General features: G+C 48.7%; 1 protein-coding gene across 1 annotated transcript in view; it reads left to right on the top strand.

Annotated features, from left to right (window-relative positions):
• The window catches only part of DNAH9 (dynein axonemal heavy chain 9), a 186,680-nt gene that overhangs the window by 45,255 nt on the left and 127,361 nt on the right, over positions 1-14,064 (top strand). Inside the window, exons 29-37 of the mRNA XM_055723493.1 lie at positions 153-310; positions 628-766; positions 2,771-3,058; positions 3,529-3,739; positions 6,018-6,145; positions 6,641-6,749; positions 7,429-7,576; positions 9,193-9,367; positions 13,640-13,813. Of these exons, the coding sequence (XP_055579468.1) occupies positions 153-310; positions 628-766; positions 2,771-3,058; positions 3,529-3,739; positions 6,018-6,145; positions 6,641-6,749; positions 7,429-7,576; positions 9,193-9,367; positions 13,640-13,813 (1,530 nt within the window). The remainder of the gene's footprint in view (positions 1-152; positions 311-627; positions 767-2,770; positions 3,059-3,528; positions 3,740-6,017; positions 6,146-6,640; positions 6,750-7,428; positions 7,577-9,192; positions 9,368-13,639; positions 13,814-14,064) is intronic.

Raw genomic sequence — 14,064 nt, 5'->3', positions numbered from 1 at the left:
AGAGCTTAGTGTGGTCAGTAAAAAAAAAAAAACAAAACAAAACAGCAATAAGCCCCAGTCATCATGGGGCCAAGCGCAAGGAGGGCAGCACTGCTGGCTGGTGTGTTTTTCGTAGCTGAACACCAATGCTGTAACACTGTCTTTCTTCCTAGGTGAAAAGTGTGCAGGATGCAATACGAGAAAAGAAGAAATCCTTCAATTTTCTTGGAGAAGACATTAATTTAGTTCCCTCAGTAGGCATTTTCATTACCATGAACCCTGGTTATGCAGGGCGAACCGAGCTACCTGAGAATCTAAAAGCTCTCTTCAGGTGAGTCCAGGTCATGGCTCGTGACCTGTGTCGCAAGTCTGGCAGAAGTTGCCTTTTGGAACATCCAGGCTTGACTTCATTTCCTGGGGGAATTCCCTTGCACTGGGGATTAGCAGATAGTTTCAGTGTTGTGCAACAAGCCTGGGTCTGGGAAGGCACTGGCAGGGCGAAGGAGCAATGTCCCTGGCAATGGGAAAGGCAGCATGTGACCTGGCTCACTGGAGGAGACCTGGAAGACAAAGCTGCAAACCCACTGCCTCTAGGACCTGTAGTCAAGAAATATTTGTTCTGCAATCCTTTCCTGCCTGTCTTTTCAGGCCATGTGCGATGGTTGTGCCAGACTTTGAGCTGATCTGTGAGATCATGTTGGTGGCCGAGGGGTTCATCGAGGCCCGAGCGTTAGCCAGGAAGTTCATTGCTCTGTACCGGCTCTGCAGAGAGCTCCTGTCCCAGCAGGTGAGCCCGCTTCTGTGGCTGCAGGGTGCAGCAACCCAGCGTCAGGCTGGGTGGGAGATGCCTGTTCCTGTGGCTGGAGGGTGCAGTGACCCACTGGGAGATGCCCGCTCCTGTGGCTGGAGGGTGCAGTGACCCACTGGGAGATGCCTGCTTCTGTGGCTGGAGGGTGCAGTGACCCACTGGGAGATGCCTGCTTCTGTGGCTGGAGGGTGCAGTGACCCACTGGGAGATGCCCGCTCCTGTGGCTGGAGGGTGCAGTGACCCACTGGGAGATGCCTGCTTCTGTGGCTGGAGGGTGCAGCGACCCACTGGGAGATGCCTGCTTCTGTGGCTGGAGGGTGCAGCGACCCACTGGGAGATGCCCGCTCCTGTGGCTGGAGGGTGCAGTGACCCACTGGGAGATGCCTGCTTCTGTGGCTGGAGGGTGCAGTGACCCACTGGGAGATGCCCGCTTCTGTGGCTGGAGGGTGCAGTGACCCACTGGGAGATGCCCGCTCCTGTGGCTGGAGGGTGCAGTGACCCACTGGGAGATGCCTGCTTCTGTGGCTGGAGGGTGCAGCGACCCACTGGGAGATGCCTGCTTCTGTGGCTGGAGGGTGCAGTGACCCACTGGGAGATGCCCGCTTCTGTGGCTGGAGGGTGCAGTGACCCACTGGGAGATGCCCGCTTCTGTGGCTGGAGGGTGCAGTGACCCACTGGGAGATGCCCGCTTCTGTGGCTGGAGGGTGCAGTGACCCACTGGGAGATGCCCGCTCCTGTGGCTGGAGGGTGCAAGTGACACCTGTTGATCTCCAACATCAGCAGGAATGTGGCACGCTGCCGCTCACCTCTGTGGCTAAAGCTTCAAAGCTTTTCTTTAATGACTGTGTTTGTGCTAGCTGCTGAGAGAAGACAAGGTTTGTGATCATCAGTGATGAAATTGTCAAACGGCTTTACTGGAGGACCTGCAGGGACAAAAGCACTTGACTGGCTGTGTTAATGGGAGAGGTTTTTCAATGGGCTTAAATGACAGCATGTTTGGGGTAGTATTCAGTGACTCTTTGCTTTCTAGTCTCTTGGTTCCTATTGATTCCCCTGCCTGCAAGGGGTTTAATGTCTGCCCTTCTCTGAGCTCAGCCTAAGAGTTCCCTGCCGTGTCAGGTGTTGGCTAAGTAGGGTCACTTCCAGTGCAAAGCTTTAATTAATCGGTTTTTTCCTTGTCAACATTTACATAGATCAAAGCTGAGTCCAGAGAAGAGTTCAATCAGGACTCCAGGTGAAAACCCTGATGCTGGCTGTGCCAGCGTGAGGCTGGGCAGGATGTGCCTTGTCACAGAAACTCTGTGCTGTGTCTTGGAGGTCTTGGTGGAAGCTGTGGCCTCGCACACAAAGCGGTTAGCTGTTGAGCTGTGCTCTGAGGGGTCTTAACAGAGCAGGAATATAAAGAGTGTCTTGTTGGCTTGAGAGTTCCTCTCATGCCCCTTTGTGATTGTTCATCAGCAGTGTCCTTACTGGCCTCTGCTTGGCGGACTGCCTCTGGGGCCAGACATGCCTGGTAATCTTGTGATGGGCAGGATGAAGAGGCGGCTATGTGGGGCATCGTAACAGACTAACATCCTTCACCTTGGTAACTCCTGCAGACCCAGGGGTCTGGCTGGCCTTGCTTTAGCTGCTTCATGATTTAGGTGAAAAAAAATTGCTCAGGTCTCTGGGGTGCAAGTCCTACGGCTGTCTTACTGCCAACTCTGAGCCCACATGGTGTTATGAACAGCTGAATTGTGTGACTCTTTAGTATTGTCCCTGATGGGCATTTCACCTACTGAAATGGAAATCGGGTAACTCAGCCTGATGGAGGTCTTGGCCACAATGCCAGTAACAGGTTTGGATGTATTTCCATTGCTGACCTTTCTGGCAGTTTGGAGCTGCTAGTTCATACATGGTGACGTACTATCTAAGCATAAATTCATCCCTCCTCTTTTTGTGTTTCTTTTTTTTTTTTTTTTTCTCCTTTCCTTCCCCGTGTAGGATCACTATGACTGGGGCTTGCGTGCAATCAAGTCAGTGCTAGTTGTTGCTGGCTCCCTCAAGCGAGATGACCCAGAGCGACCTGAAGACCAGGTTCTGATGCGCTCGCTTCGTGACTTTAACATCCCCAAGATTGTGACTGATGATGTGCCGGTGTTTATGGGGCTGATTGGAGATCTTTTCCCTGCACTGGATGTGCCTCGGAAGCGTGACCTGAATTTTGAGTCATTTGTGAGGCAGGCTGTGCTAGACCTCCGGCTGCAGGCTGAGGACAACTTTGTGCTCAAAGTAAGATCATGAGATCTGCTGTATCTGCACCACCATCAAATCCTTTGGGTTTTCTCAACCATCCTTGCTTCTACAAAGAGGACTCTGCACAATATTCCCCTCGTAGGCAGACCCTGATGAAGGACAGTCAGCTGTGCTGGGTCTGGTGCAGCTGCACCTGCCCCTAAAGCCAGCACTGCCTCGGTCCCTGAGGTTACAAAGAGGCTAAGTCCTGAAGGCTCATGAAAGTGTGGCCCTTAGAGAACAAAGCCTCATCACTGATGGCTGTCAGAAGTAAATGGTGCTGGAGGTTTGTCTGCAGGCTGAGGATTTCACCCATCATGGTCAGAGTGGCTAGACCTAACTCACAGTCACGTCCATTTGTGTCTCTGGGTTGCATCTTTATAGATGACACCCAATGGGAGTGATTTTGTAGATCTGAACTTCAGTTTGGAATGTTTGTCTAAAATCTGGGTGTGTTTTTTTCTCAGGTAGTGCAGCTGGAGGAGCTGCTGACAGTCCGGCACTCTGTCTTCGTGGTGGGTAACGCAGGCACAGGCAAGTCTCAGGTCATGAGATCCTTGAACAGGACTTACCAGATAATGAAGCGACGTCCTGTCTGGACAGACCTCAACCCCAAGGCAGTCACCAATGATGAGCTTTTTGGCATCATTAACCCAGCAACAAGAGAATGGAAAGATGGTAAATGTCTCTTCATGCTTGAATCTATAGATAAAGAAGGATGTTTTTAATGAATCTCCTGAGTGGCAGCAGGATGGCTGCTTCTTTGTATGCGGGTCTGAAAGCCCAGGCGCTTGTCTGCTGCTCACAGCCATGTGAGAGGCTGGCTTTGAAAGGCTACATAGGATGCTGTAGCTTTTTGATCATCAAATGGGATGTTTAGCGTAAACCTGCTTTATCCTATTGCCATAAGAATAATTATCATATTCATTAGTACAAGTACTTACCAGTTCTGAAAGGGGGCAGGCAGTTTTTCTGGGTTGGTTGAACTGGTGATGGAAGACCGTTCCCTCCTGCCCTATGGGGGGTGTGCTGGAGCCCCCATAATGTGGCATCCCCAGGTTTCCATAGCTGGTAGCACACACACAGCAGCCTAGAAGTGGTGTTTTTCCACTTCATGTTGCTGCCCGATCTCTGTAGTACACCAGCATTTGCCAGTCTGTTGATCCTGATTGCTCCTGAGGAAAAATAAGATGAGCATTTAAAACTTGCTGAAAGATTACAGCAATCTGGAGTGAAAAATGTTCAGTTGTGACTAATATGTAAAGCCAGCTTTGATTTACGTGTGTGGTTGGTTTGGGAGGTGTGTGGGAGGTAAGGGAAGACGCTTCCATAAATCATCCTTGGCCAAAAGTTCACCAGGAGATGAGTTGCCACCCACCTCCCCTGGCCCCTGCCATAGGCTTCTCGTGACCCTTTGCTTTGCTGCAGTGCCAGGGTTAACTTCTTTTTAATTGTAATTAGGGACCCTAAATCAAAGTGACAGCGGGAAGTGTGGGATACAGCCTGAACTTTGCAGCTGGCTGCAGCAGTGACTGCAGATCGAGCAGTGTGGGTGGCACTGAACAGCAGGAGGGACGTTTTACAGGTGGCTCTCCTGCAGTTTCTAGCCTGTGATGTTTCCAGGGGTTTCAAGGCAGATAATTTTTGCATTAAGCATTCCTGAAAACTTTGTTTCTTGTTGTCAAAGTCCAGCCAGGCAATCTTCATCACAACCCAACAAGAGGTGAGGTGTTCCCTTATGGACCAGCCCCTTTGCCTCTTCTGTTCCCATCCTGTTACTCCTTCCATTATCAAGAATTGAAAAGGTTGTACGTGTTTGCTGGTAAAAGGGTGCCACAAGGGGATCCTAAAAGTGTTCTTTGTAAAACCAAAATTTAAATCCCAAGACTGCTCTGGTGTAGATGCACAAGGTTAAGAGAGAGGCACTTTGCTGCTGTCACAGTGTATATGATGCCCTGAGACAGTTGCTATTTCTGATACTAATGGTGTTGGAGCGGTTTCCAAGGCATGTGTCCAACATGTGAGGAACTGAGTCAAGGCAGAGCCAGTGAAGTGTGTAGTGGTTTGTTTTTCTTTTTTTTTTTTTTTTTTTTTTTCTTTTCCTGACCCGGTATCAGGATTGAATCCCTCTTTCAGGTGAGCTGTTCTGCATTTGTTGTGCCTAAGCTTTGTCTTCAGTCATATAATGCCACTAGCTGTTCCTGACCTTGATCACAAAGAAACAGCTTGTCCTGGGGAACAAAAAAAAAAAAGTGCACTTGTCACAATTCACCAGAAGAGAGGCTTTTTTTTTTTAATGTTTGCCTGATGTTTTTTCATGAAGACCAGCGTCTCCCTAGGTATTTTCACATGTAGAGGAGAGCGATGGTTTTGTGGAGTTTTCATTTGCTCTGCAGTACTGCTGCTCTATTCCCAGCCTTCTTGCTCTTCTTAACATTCATTATTTACTCCCCTTGAGACACTGTATCCTCTCTGTCTCCTTGATTTTACTGACATTTTGTTCTGTCATTCAATGTCATTCCGTGCTTGTTCTCCCCTCAATCTCACTAAAGCCGTGACCCAGCGTTTAATGCATCTTGATTTTCCTGATATACTTCGAGCCACAAAAAAAATATTTATGAAAATTTCCAAGGTATATTCAGATGGTTTTCTCTGCATTGTGTAATCTGTGCCTTCTTTCACCTCTGAGTATCTGTTCTTCACTTATCCCTTATGATTCTCGGTAGGAATGAAGCTCGTGTAGGTCTGCGGCCATTTTCAGTGGTAGTACCTGATGATTTTTTTCTTCAAAGCAGACTAGACCCATATCATGATATAGTAATATTTATGTACGGATGCATAGCGTTTTGAATGCTTAAGAGGAAAGCATTAATTAGTTCTTAGTAAGTTGTAGAGAAAACTATTAGAGCAGGTGGCAACTTCTGTGTTCATCAACATGGTCCTGTCATCCTCCCAGGACTGTTTTCGTCAATCATGCGAGAGCTGGCCAACATCACACATGATGGTCCCAAGTGGATGGTACTAGATGGAGATATTGATCCGATGTGGATTGAATCTCTTAATACGGTGATGGATGATAATAAGGTAATGAACATAAGTAAAATAAGCAGGTATTCCTTGACTGTGTGGTGTGATTCAGCCTAGGAGAAATGCAGATGCTGAAATGAATCCTCCTAGAATAATGTCATTGTGTTTCTTCAGATATGCCAAACCGTATTGCCTAAAGAAAATGCTGCATGAGGAAAATAACTCAAAGCATGTTTTCATTGGAAATTCCCTTTCCTGGAGAGTCGAGCTCATGAGTAACCAACCGCAAATGTCCTGATCATAGCTGCAGGCCCTTTAAAAAATAGAGTGGAGTCACAATCCTATACCTTTTCTCCCCACCCTGAGGGAGTGCTGTTGATTCTGGGTCGTGGAAGAGAGAAGGGTTGTTCTGCTACCTGTTGGAAATCAGCTTCTTTGCCTTGAAGAAAACTGGGCTGACAGCAACCGGACTCTTTAGTGTGAAGTGCTGAATGCTTTCTATCTCTATTCCTGGGGAAGGCGTTAGTCAGTCTGTCTGTCTGCCACATGCAGGTGCTGACCTTGGCAAGTAATGAGAGAATCCCTCTGAACCCAACAATGCGGCTGGTTTTTGAGATCAGCCACCTGCGCACCGCCACCCCAGCAACAGTGTCCAGAGCGGGTGAGTCCTGGCCTGAGCTTCACACTGGGATTTTGCGTCGACCAAATAGGATCTAGTGCCATTAACCAGTCTTTTGTTGGCCAGCTTGGTCCCTCTTGAAAGTTCCTAACCGGGGATCACAGATGCCTTTGGTGGACAGGGTATGTTCCTGAAACACGTGGGAAAACTGAGGATCCTGACCCAAAACCCATGTGGGAAGCTGTCATCATCTTGGAGATACACCCAGAGCTGTCTGGCTGTTGATGTGTGGTCGTGGCTTCAGCGCTGCTGAGAGAGCGGTCCTGTTTGAAGCCCTGCATGGACTTGATGGAGAGGGACAGTCTCTATCCCAAAGAGCTCCTCATCTTCTGAAGAAGTGCATGAAATATAGGAGAAAGGAATGAAGGTGTCCCCTAGTTTTACACATGGGGAAACAGGGCCCGGAGCAGTAACATGACTTAGGCAAGACAGTGTTCTGAATTTGGGGCAGGGTCATGAAAAATGTCCTGGTGTCCTGAGTTAAGTCTCTTCACTGTTAATATTTCTACCCTGCAGTGAGGCAGGAGGAGGGGGATGGGTGATGGGGCACCCAGCTGTATTTGACAGGGTTTTAGTTGTGTGAAAGTAGCTGAGAAATTCTGCTGGAGGAAAGGAATAGCCTGTGCTGTGTCCTTACTGTACGTTCTCTCAAACCCTACAGGGATCCTGTACATCAACCCATCGGATCTGGGCTGGAATCCCCCGGTGAGCAGCTGGATTGACAGGCGGGAGATCCAGTCTGAAAGAGCCAACCTGACCATTTTGTTCGATAAGTACCTGCCGATCTGCCTGGACACCCTCAGAACAAGGTACCACCTGAAGAGTGATTGTATCTCTGCTGGGGAGGGCAGGGGGACACCTGCTGCTTTCAGACCAGCGGGGCTGAGCTGGGGCTGTGCCGCACGTGGTGTGGGTGCCTGGTCTCCTCCTTGCCCCGAGAGCCCTGAGCATCATTGGCTTAAGCTCAGAGCAACAGTGGGGTGAGGTAAGGGAGCTGATGCTCCTGCCCATCCTTTGTTGGTCAGATCTGTTTTTCATCGGATTTTGATTTGATTGTTCCGGTACTATTTCTGTCAGTTCTGTGTCTCTTGGAAAGTAAATCCAGGAGATCCTCAAGAGAAAGACTTTTTGGTCTCCTGATGTATCAGGCTAGACCTGAGTTCACTCCGCAAGTTATTTTTCGGTAGAGCAGATTTCAGACCACTGCTGAAGGACTTTTTTCAGTACGCAGTGTGGAAGGTGACTAGAGCAGATCCTCTTTTATCCTCTCCCCACTTCTTTCTCTGCCCCTTGGTGATGAGAAGGAAGCTGGTGTTTGTGGGAGAGGGTGGGATTGCTTTACAGGTAGCTCTGTCTTGAATTTCTTTCCTGATCCATTTGAACAAAACTAGAGTCAATCTATATGGGCATCCAGCCTGGCCGTGTTTCATGGTTGGACACCAATCCAGTGAACATGAAGAACATGGGTATTTGGAAGGGCCCTGGTACTCCTTGGCTTGAGTTAAATCCAAAGCAGCGCTCACAGAGAAGTTGTGCGGTTCTTACTTATCATCCTGGGTGACAGGTCTCTTACTCATACTGTGGGGAGGACGGGCCACTTGGGTGAGGGAGCTTCTCCCATCCTCTGCTTGCTTCCCATAGTTGCACTTCCATTAAAATAAAAGAAATCAACGTACAATTGAGCACGGGAGTTCTTGAGCACAATGGGGATGTGTCAGAAGGGGCTGCATTAGTGAAGGCAGAGGCCTTTGGAAGTGGGAGTCAGGCATCTTAGTAGGGAGCTGCTCCCTGGGTGACCAAGCAGGTTACAGCTGTTGGCAGCAAAGTCCGTCAGGCATTTCCCACTCTATTTGCTGAACATTGTGTCAGACTGTGAAATCCACAGGATTAGCTGCAGTCAGCCTTGAGCCGTGAATTTTGGTAGCTTACTTAATTCAGAAATTGTAGAACCAACCTTTCAAATAGCCATAATTACTTTATGGAGGACTTCAGTGCTCCTACAATATTAGTTCGGAATTCTGTAAGTGTAGCTTAAATGAATGTAAAATGGCAAGATGAAAGGTTTTATTTTATTACTCCTCTATTTGACCGCTTTTGAACTCGTCGTGCTCGCAGGAAATCATTGCCTGTAGCAAGTCTTCCATTTTACTTCTTTCAAGAGGATCAAAGTTTTCAAATGCTTGAAACTTCTGATTACTGTTATTATGTGTATATGTGCTGGTGCCGGCAGGTCCGAGGGAGAGAATGGGTGTTCTCTTCATTGCTGTACCTGGGAATAAGACATGCACTGCTGACAAGTGGGATGCTAATGCTCCGAAAAAGCATTTCTAGGCTTACCTTCGTGGATCGTGACCTGGACCCAATTGTTTATCCTGTGGTGCTGGACCCAGTTATATTTCCCATGCTTTCAATTTCCATCCCTTAGATTTAAGAAGATTATTCACATTCCTGAGCAGAGTATGGTTCAGATGTTGTGCTACCTCCTCGAATGCCTCCTGACCAAGGAAAACACACCTCCTGACTGTCCCAAGGAGCTTTATGAGCTTTACTTTGTCTTTGCTGCTGTCTGGGCCTTTGGTGGATCAATGTTTCAAGACCAGGTAAGAGGTAAGGTGCTGCTTCAGCATCTTTTACACAGGGCTTTTTTTTTTTTTTTTTCTTTTTAATTTCCAAAACGTAGTACTATGTCAGTAATGCTGTTTTCCTGGGGCTCTCTTATAGGTGATAATAAACTGCAAGCCTGAACACAACAATTTCTTTGGTGAAAGACCTCATTCTCCAGGGTGTAACAGTCGAGGAGAACAGCTGAGGGGTCAAGTGATGAAGGTGGAAGGGTGTTTGCTTGTGCAGATACATTTCACTGGGGAGAAACATGAGGTTAATTTAGAGAGGCCTGTGGATGTGCCTAATGTGATCAAATTAAGAGTGATTTATCAGATGGATTTATCAGTGGAGCGATCTTTCAGCCATCTGACAGCGCAGGTAGACATTGCACGATGTAACATAAACCCAGCTGTGTCACCACTGGCTTTTATTAAAGTGGCGGCCAAGAATTATCTGTCCTCAGTCTGTGGCAGCAGTACGTGAGGAGGAGGGCTGGTCAGCAGGGCAGGGTGGACCTTGGGGGTTATGTGCCTCCACAGAAGTGGAAGCAGACAGTGGCTCAGCTCTTTGAAACACTCTTTGCTGGGAGCATGCTGGCGAGGTTGAGGTGGATGGTTGTAGGCACTCGGCTTGAGCTCCCTGCTGGGCAGCCAGCTTTTGGGCAGTTTCTGGCATGAGCTGCTGGGCTCAGTCAAGCTGTTGGTGGGTGGATGTCCACAGCCAAGACTGCAGTGCTGGAGTGCACAATCTGGAGACCAAGGTCTTCTTGAGCCAGGAGGATTAATCAGCCTGTGTTTCACTACTAGAGTCTCTGATGTTCAAAGTACGCTCATGTCCGAGAGTCAAAGGAAGACGGGGCGCTACTCTCTGTGCTGCTTCCCACAGTACATCCCTCCTATGGAGTGATTGCATTCAGCCTCTGAATCCATCAGCTTGCGTTAGGCAAGGTGGCTGTGATCTGTTGCATGGTGATATTATTATAAGACAGTTTTCTCGAGGTCAGCACTTGATACTGCACATTCAGCCCCCTTTCAGGTCCTGCTCCTATGGGGAAACACAGACAGTCCCAGCTGGGCTGGAACACAGCAGCTTTGGTGGGAGCTGTAGCTTGTGAGCAACAGGGATCTTGGGAAGGATCTTTTCCAGACTTGCCTGGGGGAAGTAGGGTTCTACTGCTGCCTCTGACCTCCTCATGCTCTGTCGACTTGCCTGGGGGAAGTAGGGTTCTACTGCTGCCTCTGACCTCCTCATGCTCTGTCTCTCCCCAGCATCTTGTGCACAGGAGAGAACTGAGCATTTTCTTTCAGCCCCATGCCCCGTTCTGCCCAGTTTTCTGGCCATGTGGTTCAGCTTGGCACAGCGGGGCTGTCTCTTCGTTTCCAAGTAATTGGAAAAGCTGTTGCTCTATTACAACTTCCAGCTGTTAACAGTAGTAACGGACAAGAAGACAGCGGGCTGTGTGTCAGAGCCCTGCTGCCGACATCGGGGCCACCCTTGGCTCCATTCCACAGTTTCAAGCCCGTGCTTGCAGGATGGCTTTCCACCCTCTGCTGGCATTGCAGCTCCCAGACTGATGGAGATTTTTAATGTGACTGGTTCAGAGACAGGCAGGAGAAACCTGAGGCACTTGTCGAGGTGTCTAAGAGCAGGTGGCACCTGAAGACCTAGATTTTAAATACCAGGTTTTCAGCAAGTGGCACAGGGAGCAATGTGAGTAGCTGCAAAGCCTGCAGGTGGAAGAGCATTCGGCACATTCTGCAGCTGCTTGCTCTGGTTATGCCCAGTTCCTGCTAGGAACCTGTTGGGTGGTTGCATCTCCTGGTCAGGGGGATGCCTCATCCCCAAGTCAAAAGCATGTTATCTTGATGTGTGGGTCTGCCCAGTGACAGGACATTGCTGCCAGGGGCTCAGGGATCCATATCTGGTCTCTAGTGGGCTTGGGTCTAGTGAGAGGTCTCTCCATGGACCTGGTACCAGAGATCCTTCCCCAGCTCAGGGAGAAGCACTGCTGTTCTGGGAGGCTTCTCAAGTGCTCGCTGGGGTCTCTTCATGTTTTTTGCATGTGTCTCACTGCCAGACCAACAGCGTTTGCTAGACATTTGCTTTATGCCAAGGAGCAGATGTTTCAGGAAGCAATAAACACCACATGTCAAGCTCAGCTTGGTGCTCACTTGGTGCTATCACTTCTCTTTGCCACTGAATGACGTGTGCAAGACCAGGTTTCTTGGTTCTTGTGGAGGACTTAACCCTCCATTTCCTATGTGCCAGCCGGGAAATACGCAGCCTCTGTGTTGTCAGTGCAAGGTAATTTAAAAGAAAACCCAACAAAACAAAGCCTGGGAAGCACTGCTGGTCCTTTCTTCAGCAGTACAAGCCACTGTCTGTCTATCCTTGAGCAAGGTGGCTGGAGTGCGGTCGTGTGGCAGATGGACGTCATGTTGCCTGCACCGTAGCAGTCAGCCCCTGGCCCTGCAGGCTCCGCTGCCTGCCCAGCTCCCTGGGGAGCAGGAGCTGTGGCACACACTCGCGCTGGGCTGGTGTGTGGGCTCAGCATCCCTCCGGGAGGTTTGACTTTGAGGCTGGACTGTACATTACTGCTTGTGATGCTCTGTAAATGTCAGAGACGAGCACGAGGATACAGCAGTCCGAGTGAGGGGAAGCCTGATGAAAAACGATCCAATATAAAATCTGTTTATTGCTCTCCATTGAAGGTGCCCTTCGTGCTGACCTTTTGCTGCTGAAATGTCAGGAGAAACGGTCTGGAAGGCTTCCCGCTACTTGATGCTTGTTGGTGGGTAGCTGGGCCCCTGTACAAAAACAGATGATAGATTTGCCATTTCCAGGCTCTGAAATTAGCGGAAATCCATATGGAGTTTTTATTAAAGAAGCAGTTTGAGTTCGACACTGTTCTGGCAATAGAGCTGGGGCTGGAGCAGCTCCACTTAAGTGCTCGGTTTGGGTGGGTGGGCAGCCTGTCACAGTGTGGCTGCAGGCGGTTTGCCTCTGCAGGGCAAGGGCACCCTTGTGAGAAAGCTTTTAGCAGTGATGCGTGTCCTTCTTCTGCAGGCTACTCTGCTGCTGCTGCTGGGAGTTAAAGCAACAGGAGAATGGAGAATTACAGTTATTCTGACTCTCTGAATAGCATGAGACTGCAAAATCGTGGATACTAATAACGTGTTTTTTCAAAGCCTCTGGTCTTTTGATGGATGGTGGCTCAGGAGATTTTTCCAGAGGATGCTCAGTTCAGTTCAGCTGCACACGCCGGTTTCCTGGTGGAGGCTGGGCAGCCTGTGGGCAGTGTGCTGGCGGTCCCACCTCGGCTTCTGGAATGGGAAAGCACTGCCACTATGGGGAGGAGAGACCTGTAGGTGCCCCAGGAAGAATCTGTGCTGTTAAAACTGTCTCAATTATGCACGCAGTATTTCACAGGCATCTTTTTAACAACACTTTCCTCCTCCTTCCCCCACCAACTTCTCTCCAGGGCAGAAGGCTGTAGTCCCTGCTGTCTGCATGGGAAGATGCTCCGGCACAGTGACTGGCCCAATGCCATACAGGAGACCCAGGGCAGGGGAGGAGTTTTGCCAGTTCTGACCCAGCATCTAAAGCAAAACTGTTACCCTGGCTCTTAAAAAGTTCAGATGCTCCATGTTCTCCATGCATGGAGGGATATAATGGGGAAAGAGAAGGAAGTGAGTGCTTCCAGGGTGATATGGCAGCATGGAAACACAGCAGAGCCAAAGGGGCACGGTCCCTCTCTGATGCTTTAGTACACTGTTGTCTGCAGTCCTGCTTCCTCAAAACATTGTGGCTTGAAAAGAGGCCAGATGACAACAACTAAGTATTAATAGAGTGGTGTGATTTATGGGGAAAGGCTTTAGTATGCATGCTTTGACTAACCATGACCACAAATGTAGACGGATGTTGTGTCCTTGTCTGTTGGGAGAAGTAGGCACAAAGAATCAATCAAGTGGTCTGTTTAGTCATAGGCACGTATTTCTCTTTTTCAAATTGATCCATCTATCTAATCTCAGACATACCAAGAGTGATCAACACAGAGGATGAATTATTTGGGTGAATAAATAGGAGTGATGAGAAGGAATGAAGAAAATGAAAAATTAGGCTTAATAATAGGAAAAAGGATAAGATTGTTATGCTGTGGAATATACTTTAAGGACTAATCCCACTCTGGTGGACTGAGATAGATAACGTTCTCCATCACTAATGAATTTTTCCAGATTAGCATATTTTCTCCACTTTTTGTCTTGCAGCTTGTGGACTACAGGGTGGAGTTCAGCAAGTGGTGGGTGACAGAATTCAAGACTATCAAGTTTCCCTCTCAGGGCACAGTCTTTGATGTTTACATTGATCCGGAAACGAAGAAGTTTGAGCCTTGGTCTAAACTTATTCCCCAGTTTGAATTTGATACAGAAATACCATTACAGGTACATGAACCTTGCATGCTTTTTGTCTGGGAGGAGCACTTGCATTTTAGTGGCTGTACACAGGCATTTCAATGAAGACTCATTAAAGGTCGAGCACTTCATAAGAAGGATGGCATCCTTTATGAGGTATAACTACATTACCCATCCTTCTTTACTGTGCTTTGACTGCAAAGACACATCCTCCATCTCCCAAATATGAGTGATGGGCATGAGGGGTGGGCTCAGAGCCACTCCAGGGACCCAGGAGCTGG

This window comes from Falco cherrug, chromosome 1 (assembly GCF_023634085.1).
Source record: "Falco cherrug isolate bFalChe1 chromosome 1, bFalChe1.pri, whole genome shotgun sequence".
Classification (NCBI taxonomy): domain Eukaryota; kingdom Metazoa; phylum Chordata; class Aves; order Falconiformes; family Falconidae; genus Falco; species Falco cherrug.
The sequence above is the reverse complement of the archived record's forward strand: the minus strand, read 5'-3'. Positions and strand labels throughout refer to the sequence as shown.